General features: G+C 39.8%; 1 protein-coding gene across 1 annotated transcript in view; it reads right to left on the bottom strand.

The window, feature by feature from the left end:
* The window catches only part of LOC118334497 (dipeptidyl aminopeptidase-like protein 6), a 36592-nt gene extending 26253 nt beyond the window's left edge, over window positions 1-10339 (bottom strand). Inside the window, exons 1-2 of the mRNA XM_035670418.1 lie at window positions 10283-10339; window positions 198-312 (exon numbers count right to left, since the gene is read on the bottom strand). Coding sequence (XP_035526311.1) covers window positions 198-312; window positions 10283-10339 — 172 coding nt within the window. The remainder of the gene's footprint in view (window positions 1-197; window positions 313-10282) is intronic.
* Between the last annotated feature and the right edge of the window lie 474 nt (window positions 10340-10813).

The following is a 10813-nucleotide window of genomic DNA, read 5'->3' as shown; positions in this document are numbered from 1 at the left end:
AGTAATTGTACTTTTACACACTTCGTGTCAATGCATCACCCAGACCTGATTTTTGTTGTCCTATATAAAGGGCATACAACTTCCTGCACTGACAGTGACTGTGCACATCTGAGATGTAAAATGATCCAGTATCCAGATGCAGATTGCAATTTTTGAATGATAGTATGTGTGTTTGTGAGTCTTAGTACTGTACATACTAGGGGTCAGCAGGATGACAGAGGTGACAATCAGGGAACAGATGAAGAGGATGACCAGCAGGGCGATGGCTATTCCTTTCCAGTTTCTCTGTGGCGGAGCACTACCCACCAGGTCCTGAAAAACAATATCACACATTAAATTACATTGACGCACAGACACACTGGCAAAAATATCACATTTCAAGCATTTAGGTATTGCTGAAGAAAGATGACCTTCAAGTGTGGAGTTTTATTTTAAAATGTATGTATGGCATTTTAGCTTTCACATATAAAACATGTATTTTGTACTGACACAGTTGGAACCAGAGATTGGCCAGAGGACAGCTCATTCTCTGTCAGACAGATGCCGACAACTCAGCCACTTGTGTGCGGTAAAGCTGCATTCTCCAGCTGCTCCCCGCTGCTCGCATACGAAGAGTCCCTGCAGCTTTGCCTAAGAGCTGGAGTGGAGCTACGGCTTCAACGCAAACACCACAGGCAGAATAATGAGCTGCTCTCCTCACATGGCCCAGCAGATGGTAGATGGCTAATCAGCGCTATTCGAAACACACATACTGCAAAAATCCACAGGACATACAAAACATTTTAACTGCAGAAGTGCGGGAGGCAGCATTCAGGTGGCCTCTGACAACTGGCCCACACTCACAACCCTTTTCTTTGGCATTTTACTCACTGTTGCGCCTTGTACAAACACACACCATTACCCATTCCTGAATATACTGTGTCCATTACAAAAGCAACAGGAATAGACAATTTTCCAGAATAACTGAAGATGTAGGTAAACCTTAGGAACTCCAGGCTGTCTCTCACTCCCTTTATTTCTGGGCCTGTGGCACTTCAAGTCTCAGCCAGATGTCTCATATATTGTTACTTTCAGGATGCTATTATGATATTCCACTATATTAGTAGCACTATACATGTTTGAGAATACATTGTATGAATGAGTGAAATCTCCATTCAGAGGCTTGAAGGGTTAAGGTCAAAATTCAATCAGGGTTTCTGTCAGGTGTAATTCCTAATTACAGACAGACACACACACGGGCACATAAATCTCTCCGGTCACAGTTCCAGCCACCCACATCAGTCCAGCTGTTGATATCCTTGTTACCAATTAGACCTGGTCTCTGTGTGCCTACAGTGAGTGGTTATACAGTATGCTGCAGCTCAGTGAACCATCCACAAGTTAATGAGGGGTGTGGATGTGCACGTGAGAGTCAAATAGACGGCTCAACTCTGAGGCAGAGATGATGCTTTTTATATCTTTAAATACTTTTAAATTGCTTTGCTTTGCAAGTTACTTTCTATTTAAATGTTTATGGTATACCTGTCTGTGTGTGTGTGTATGTGTGTGTATTTCCACTGCCTGTGGAACCTACTGTCTCTGCACAGTTTGTCTCACAGCGGAGTGAATCAATACTGAAGGCAGTGAGTACACATGGAAAAACAGCAGGCACATCAATAAGCTGATTTATTGCTGCAGAGGTAAGGATTTTCGCGATAAGGTGTATGGACTTGTATATTTGATTCATACGATATTAATGTCCCTGCGTTATCATACTCTAATAGAAAGGTCATGCTGTTGCAGCTGCCTTTGATATCAACAATCACTTCAGACCTCTGACTGAGCAGGAGATAAAACAATGAAATGCTTTAACAGGCATGCAGATAAACGGCCTTGTATCTGAATCTGCTTGCTTGTTTTTCCATATATCTGCAGTGAAAAAGGCAAACCATTTAGTGCAGGCAGGTGATTTCAATGCAGCTCAGTCCACTATCCAGTACATCACAGTGTGTACTTGATGGAAATCCCTGGATCTATAAGTGTGACAGCTGGATCTCAGAACAATCTCAGCAGAATATTTCACACTTTGAAGCCAGCCTGGGAGGCATGTGAGAAAATATTTAGTTCCAGTCATTTTTTCCACCCATGACAAATTCAACAGGCTTATTGTACTGCAGCAGAAGAGGCACACAGTAAAATGATTTCAGACAGCCTACTTTTCAAATCTTAAATACATCTCCCCCAGGCCCTGTAGGCAAATTCAGACTGTGGAAATGTAGGATGCAGACGACTTGACGAGCAGGAGTAGCTTCCCTCCGGTGCTTGGCATTTCTGTAAACAGACACCCAATTACTCAATCAGAGGTCAGGGAGCTTTTCCACAATTCAAATCAATAGTAGACAATCAAATACTGTTGGACATTTGCCTTTTTCACTGTGAAATCTTCAATAAAACAGCATTTAGTTAAAATGGATACAACCAATAACCTTCACTGTCAATATTTGCCGGATACATGACACCGACTTGAGAAAGATGTGATCGATGTTTATCGTACTTCCTGTGAATGTGACAAGCTAAGCAGTGGTCAACAGCCTTGAGGACAACTGTCGCAGCTATTTAAACCACCCACTCAATTAACAAAAGCTAATGAAGAGCACAACATTAAAATCCATGAATCAGGAGTTTGAGTGCTATGCTAGGCAGGATTGTTTTCACGAAAAGATGACACACTGACATTCAGATCCATATTTGCCTACATTAATTTCTAGTGTTAAATGCACACATTTCCACCCAAAAGAACTCCCAATTCAAAATGTTGAAAGAAAAAAGTCCTCTATGTAACAGTGCTTGATCTCTAAGATACTTTTGAGACTAGTTTTCAGCCAAAAAGGCAGCAGATTATGCTCTTCTCAGACCCATTTGAAAACCATTAGTGGCTGAGATGGTCAGACCGTCTCAGGGTCAGTTTATGCTCAAACTGAACCGATGAAGTATACTGGCAAGAAGGAATTATTGATGCATTCATTTTTAAGCATCACTTTAACGTCTGTGTAAACGTAAATACACTGCAGCTTAATTAATAACAATACATCAGCATTCATTTGTTGATACATTTTGTATTATTAATCTGAATCTGTAACGTTACTAGTTACTAAAGCTGTCAAATAAACATAGTGGAGTGAAAGGTACAGCATTTCCCTCTGAAATGTAGTGAACTAGAAGTATGCATTTAAATTGTACTCACATACAGCACTTGAGTTAATGTACTTAGTTACAATCCATTTCTTTGTGTGTATATGTATTTTATTGAGTTAAATCTTAAAACACCATTTCATTTTCATGTAGCCAATCGGCTTCTTCTGCAGTAATAAAAATAAATAAATACATCAAAGACCAGGTTCATAAAGTAGAAGTGTCGAAGATCTAATTTTCAAATAATAACAGTTACGTGGAGCAACTATCATGCTTAATTCTCTGTTAAAGCATTAAGTACTGAGTTTGAACATGAAGCTGGTATGTCAACATACTCTGGAAGGTTTTTATGATGGAACAATATCGTATAATACCGTATGAATATCAGTACATTCTTTAGGAAGCAAAACTTTCTCTTACACTAAACTCTTACACTCAAATTACTTTCCATCTATAGGTACCCAGTACTTATAGATTCATAGGTACCCAGTACCTATATATTTGGTTGGATGCTTGTTTCTTTTTTATCAATGAATCAAATGATTGCTCCCATCTGCTCCCACGCTGAATGCATTTATTTAAAACTTAGACTCAGAAGTAGCACCATATGTTTTAAAATAGCGCTGACAATCCACTGTTATTAAAGTGTCTTAGCTCTGATTGCTTTATCCCTGCAGACTGCTTTATCCCTCTGTGAAATGTGGAACATTTCACCCACCTACTCAACCACAGAAGAACAGGGAGCTCCAAACTCAGACTCAATTCACTCAGATAAAATATGTGAAAATCATCAACGCCTCCATTTTTTCCTGTAGATTAAAAACCTAAAGAGACATACAAAATCTAACTTCAGGTGCATCATTTGATTTCCCTGATGTTCAGATTGTTTAGGTATATAACAAACTCTCCAGCTGTAAACTTTAGTATTCCCTGGATGCTGACTTATCCGTAGAGCTCTTAACGAGGCGAAAGTGCATCTGCGCGCGAAAGGAAATCTTAACCTTTGGCAGCGTTTTCAGACATGGCGAAATAGTGCTGGCTGTCTGCATTAAGCCATCTCCTTCTGTTAGTCTGTGTGAAGAGCAGGCATGCATGCCTTACAGATGATAACAATAAAAGCTGCATCAATAAATGAGAACCGGAGCCATTTTCACCCTCCTCTCTACAGACACATCTAAACAAACCCGGTGCATTTCGGTGCTGACGAATCTAAAGGGTAGAAAATCCCATGAGGGGAAGCAACATATTTTTTTCAATCCATTTGTTTCTATTTTCATTCTATTTCAAGACAAAGGAGCTATACGAATGAGGCATCTTTTAAGGTCAAGCTTCCTTTATTCCCCCACTCTCTCTCTTTAATCCTCACTCCCTCCCACTTTCCCTTTGTCTAACCATCTCTTTGTCTCGCTGCTGAAGTGTGAAATGGATCTTTCCTGATCTCTGAGCACCTGGTTTCCAAGGGAACCAAGAGAGTCATTTGAGTCAGATTTGCAGTGAAGATGGTGCTGGCTGCTGTACAGTACAGTGGGGACTAATATTACAGCTGAGTGTCACGTGGGAAATGTGCCCGTGGGCTCACAAAATTAACTCAGGACTCAGAAAACAAGACACTCAAATATGACACAAGGGAATATAGACATCTGAAACGAAAGCAAACTTCAGCTGTCCAAAGACATTGGACACTTGACACACGATACATCGCTCCTCTGTAACGTAGTCACTGTCTGACAACAGTCAAACCTGAGAGTGAAGCAATAGCCTTTGGACATGGGGGTAAACTTTTCCTCTGGAACAGCATCAATAAATCATGGGCATTCATGAGTGAGATTAAGAATTCATGCCAGCTGGCTTTTGGTTCATGGATAGTAGGGCATCAGCCTGTCTGTCCAGCCTGTCTTTGTCCACTTTGGGTAACGAGAAGTATGAGGGTTACAGTCAACAGAGGTGAGACAAAGAAAACTAAATGTTGTTTAAATGAGATATAACCTGTGGATATATTTGTTGATAACAGAATTCTACAGAGTGAGTCAGTGTACTATGAACCAAATCATAGATCAACACATCTTACTAAAAACACAGGAAAAGCACTGTAAGATGGTAAATGGGACATAATATTGTGGGATGTATTCTCTGCATTAGTAATTCACCATAGTGGAGGAATTGAAGAAAGGGGAAAAGGCAGAGAAGAAGAGACAGGAGACAAATAGGTTAGTTGCTGTTGCTCTCGTAAAGTGTAAGTTGAGAAGTAAATTATGTAGGATTTAGTGGCAGCCTCCGTGGAAGAGGACCTGCTCCCTCTGTAGATAAAAACAGCCCACTGTAATGCAACAAAAACACTACGATTCTTATTTTCAGGTGATTGTAGCTAATGAAATCCTTCTGCAGAGCTCCATCTGATTGTGACAATCACACAACAATCACTCCTAATCCAAATTTAGCAGGTTCTTGGTGTTAACAGATTAACTCCAGCTCTAGCCACATTATAATTCATGTTTGAGAATTGTAACATTTTATGGGCTACAATTAAAAAAAAACTGACAGAACAAACTACAACACTGACATATTATGAATTTATAAAGCGTAAACTTTAAACTTTATGACTGTGTTAGCAAACAGTTGCTTAATTACACATCCAGCTGACACAAAGCAACATTAGCATTCTTTTGGAGTCATGTTTGTAAATTTAAGTCAAAAATTCACTCTCCTAATGGTTCAGTTTTTGTCTCCACCAACTCCTCAGGAAAGTATCTGTCTTTTAGGCTGCTAAATGAATGAAGTTGCTTACTTTTTGTGTCCTCGGTTTGATTCTGGGCAGAGCAGATAGTGCACAGTGGGTTCATCAGACATTTCTTTAACTGAAAAAAGCTGCCTGCAGCTGCTGGAAAATAGGTTAATTAGATCAGTGAGAGAGAATTAAAACAGTATAGGCCATAGAACCAAAACAATGAGCTGAAAGACGATAAAACTCTCCCTAGAGCAAAGGGGATCTGGAGAGTCGGATCATAATTCTTTGTGAATTTGTCACTAGAAGCAACATTTGACTTATTATTACAGTAGAATAAAATGGATTAGGGCAGCTTTAATATAAAACTTTTGTATTTTTCAGGAATGAAAAGTAGTAGTGGTAGTAGTAGTATTACTAGTGGCACCATAGATGTATTGGTAAGGCAAGTGAGAGGAAGACAAGTGCATTGTGATGCTCTTTCACAACAAGTCAAAATAATATTAAATGATTTAGAGTGCTGCCTTTTATACCATTATCTGGTTGCACCTGGGTATAAATTATTCAATATCAATAACCGGGTCAGTGTGTCTCATTCAAAAATACCAATAAGACTCGTCTTATTGTCGGACCAGATACATCACAAGATTGCAATGAACTGAACACCACTGGCGTCTGTATTTGATGACCTGGGAATGAGAACAGGCTGTGGAGTGTGTAGGAGAAACTACGGGGGCCATGAAACTGCACCAATATGACTACGCAAAGGTAGTCAGAAGGCTGCTTTCTTTAACAAATACCTTTTTCAATAATGTAATATATACATTGTCAACCAATTCTAGATGACTGCTTAGCTTTAGCTAACTCTTCTCTTTTACTCTGTGTTGCTTGACACAGTATTACAAATCACAGCACACTCTGCTTGCTTAAGTGACACCAATATATTACCACAGGCATTTTTTGGGCGGGTTATATACCAGAGAAAAAAGTTTTTCGTAACGCCGCATATCGGATAACATGTATAACGATACCAATATGTCTGCAATAGGCCGATATCGTTCGACTGATATATTGGTCGGGCTCTAATGTAATGCAAGAAGACTAAGAGTCAGTGGCTAAAACAAACAGAAACACACACATACATAAGAACTTAAAATAAAACATACATAAAAGGACAAAAGAACATACCAACTAGAATCAAAGCTAATAGTAAAGGCTGCTAAACAGATAATCTGCTTGACATTAATAATATCCACATTTTTAGAATTAATAGAAAAATTCAGCAATTACAGCAGAGAGACAACAAAACCTACATTACAAAGCACTATGCAAAATCATTTAATAACAACACTGCTCTGTAATTTCAACTTTGGCATCATAACCAAATGTTTTCCAAAGCCAGTTGCTCATTTGTGCAGCAGCACTGTCCTCCAACGTTTAACAGCAGGTGGGGGTGAAAGGCTTTTCTTCCAAAACAGAAGCAAGTGAAAACCAGGTCTTAACCCTCATGTGGGGTATAGCAAAGCTTTAAGACCTCAGAAGTATAGCGGGATCGCTGTTTTTGGATCCCATGAATATAGTAAAAGAATCAAACAAACACATTCACACACACAAACATTCATGAGCCTGTGATTTGGCAACTCCATCTGTAATGTTATCCCAAAGTGGCTTAGTGTATTTGTTGCCATACATGAAAGTGTGTCGATTTTCCTTGGTGACCCTATGTGAAGTACATTTTTGAGCGTATGCTTCACAGATCAGGAGTGAGAATCTGCAGGAAGAGATCCATAAAAGTGGGAAATGTGAGTTGAGAAAAAAAGACACATGGAGTTATAACTAGATATTTTTTGGGCTTTGTGCTTATTGGTCTTTGTATGAATTAATAACATGCTGTACTGAGTATGTGGAACTGGGAGAGAGATAAGAAAGGTAAAAATGAGGCAGTATTAACTCCTGCCGACTCTATCAACAGGAAAATGGCAAGACTGAGCCAAAAAAGTGTTGTTTTTTTAGAGAATATGAATTACCGCCTGCCTCTGGACAAAACTGGCACAGTATCTTTTAATCATCAGAGGAACTAGAACACAACAACATGACTGAAGTTGAATCATTCAAGAACGGATCCGTTGGAAGTAACTCTTGCTTTTTTTCCCTTGCTTTTTTAAACTCAAATGTTTCCCTCAAAATGTCCCTAAATATCAAATCCATTTTGAGTTAAAAGAAAGATAAGGGACCTATTATCCTTTCACAATAATTATGTGCAAATGGATGTACCATGATGAAAGTTTTAGGGGGGGAAAAAAATCACAAAAACGCTCAGATTGAATTTAATCACAGCTGAATTTTTTTCCAAAGCTGTATGTGCTTTAGGTCTTACCCATCTCATCCATTTTGTTTAACGGGATTTTTTATGCTGCATGAGTCACCTGTGATCCCCTCAGTCTAGATGGGTGCTGCTTGTGTTTTAAATGACAGACCGACTAACCTGCTGTTGGAAATGGCATTCAGTAAAAGTGGGTACTACCTTGAACGAGACAATGACATGAAGTTCATGGAGGGTATGTGAGAATAACAGTAACAAAACATTCTGTGGTGGCAATTTCTGTCACAATCTGCAAAAGTGTGAGAGCTGTTTGCAGCGGTAGCTCAACAAAAGACACTGACAATGATGGTGTATCAGATAAAAAATACGGTGCATTTCCTGTAATGACTGCCCTAATGAAGACAGTTGCTTTTCTTAATGGAGAAGAAGAAGAGATAGCTTGAATTTATTCACTTATATCTTCAGATTCAAGCTGGATAAAGAGATGAGTGCAACACATTGCCCAACTGCATTAAAAGCTCCACTGTCAGCAGCAGTGATGTTGCAGTCCGGAGGGCTGGAGTTTAAATCTCAGAGGTGCTTCTTTAGCTGTGTGGTGCTTCCTGTGCTATGATATCTTCGTCTCTCTGCCTCTGTCTCATTAAGGAGTAGACGCACAGGCTGGCATTTACATTTGAAACTGATATTACCAACGACCAAGGTCATTGCTGAAGCTGTGATGGGGGGGGGAGTATATTTTCCAAGCTCCCCATCCAACAGGAAATGGTTTTGTTTGTTTCAAGTGTGCATAGGAAAAAGATGTCGAGGCCGTATGAAAATCAATTGAAGCGAATACAATGTGTTCTTCCTTTGACTGACAAAGGTGAAATAATTGCTGCATGTGCATACTGATAACGGTGTGTTATGATGTGTTGCTCTAACATGCACAGATGAGCATATGTGCATTTCACTCTCTGTGAGCTTCCTTTTTCAATTCTAACACCTGATTTTCTCTCGACCTTCTCCTTTATTTGTCTGAACTCAACTTCTGTCGACTCTGCACTCCCACTTTCATAAATGCATGAATAGGACGCAAAACATAAACACTTTACACTTGAAATATTCAAAAGATGCAAGAGAAATAGCTTTACTGAGAAAGTGCACAAGGAAACAAGAGAGAGCAAAACAAAGGTGAACTTAAAGCGGCAAAACCTTTCCCACTTGGACAAATATCAAACTTAATTATATCCTTCCCATGCAACAATTGTGAACAGTGTAGAGCCTTCACCTCCCCTAATGAAACAGACCTTTTTTTTTTTATATTCTCACATATTCAGGACATATCCTAAAATGCACCGTAAGAGCCAAATACTCAACAATCAACAACTGTTATGCAACTAGGTTTATTGTAAAGATGTTCTCACTTCATATGAGCAAACATGAGTTTATTTCTGTGAAGCACCTTTCATCCTAAATTATGATATCACTGCCAGGAGCTCAGTTATGTAAACCCAGGAGTGGATCTTGTGTCTACACGCCATTACATCACTTCACAGTGTTCCCTGTGGCCTCATACAGAGCATAATTTAAACTCAATGAGTTGTCAGAATAATACAGAAGCAATTAACACCCACTCTCCTAACTCTCTTTCTTTCTTTTGGCTGTGCAAACTTTTATATTTTGTTCTGGACCCCAAAAAAGGAGGTTCTGTCTCTAAGCAAACACAATTGTGTATCAGGAGTCCAGAAGCTATTTTCACAAAGTCAAATGGACAGACAAACAGGACACCACACAGGCTTGTTACCGTATAGATGCTCCACCTGTGGGCTGAGGTTACAATAGGAGTTCATTAAATATTTAGTCAGAAGTTTGTTGTTAGAAGTTGTTGTTGCATACATTCAAACTGACGCACTCAACCTTTTCATTTTTTTAAAAATGTCGCACAGAAACAGAGATTTTAAAAAAAATGTTCAATTAGAAATTTAACTGTGCTGAACATCTTGTTCGCCGCTCGTTTTGTGAGCGATACCGCGCAAACACACAATGATGTGAGGATAGAAAGGGAACAGCTCATTCTGAAGTCCTACCTGATCCTGCTGCTGAGCCGCCTTCAACGGCCCGTTCTCGTCTTTTGCAGAAGTCATGACGGTGAATTAAAAGAGGAGAGGAAGGAGAGGAAGGAGAGGGAAGAGGAGCGCGCACTACGTCCGCTGCTGACAGGTGCAGAATAATGAAGCGGAGAGAGACGCAGACCGCGAGAGAGAGAGAGAGAGAGGCGTACAAAGTGTTCAAGGATATCTAGTGATTTGCTGAAACAATGAAGAGACCGTGGGTGCAGAGACAGCGCAGGGTTCAGCTGATGTGCAGGGGAAACTGTGGACCGCTGCGATGTGGTAGGTTTTAGTTTGTGTTTGAGAGTGGCAAGCGGCATCATCATGTGGGGTACATCTCGATGGTGGGCTTCCTAAAAGTCAAACCCATACCTGATTTTTAGTCGCTATTTTTACGACCGAGGCGCACTTATTTGGAGAGATGGAGAAAACCTGGAGGATTATCAGACATCCTTTCAGCAGTAAAAAAAAACAAAAAAGCCAACAAATGTCAGAGGCAACTGCATG

Source organism: Morone saxatilis, unplaced genomic scaffold (assembly GCF_004916995.1).
Source record: "Morone saxatilis isolate NCDOM2014 unplaced genomic scaffold, NCSU_SB_2.0 Contig23, whole genome shotgun sequence".
Taxonomy (NCBI): domain Eukaryota; kingdom Metazoa; phylum Chordata; class Actinopteri; family Moronidae; genus Morone; species Morone saxatilis.
This window is presented reverse-complemented; position numbering and strand designations above follow the sequence as displayed.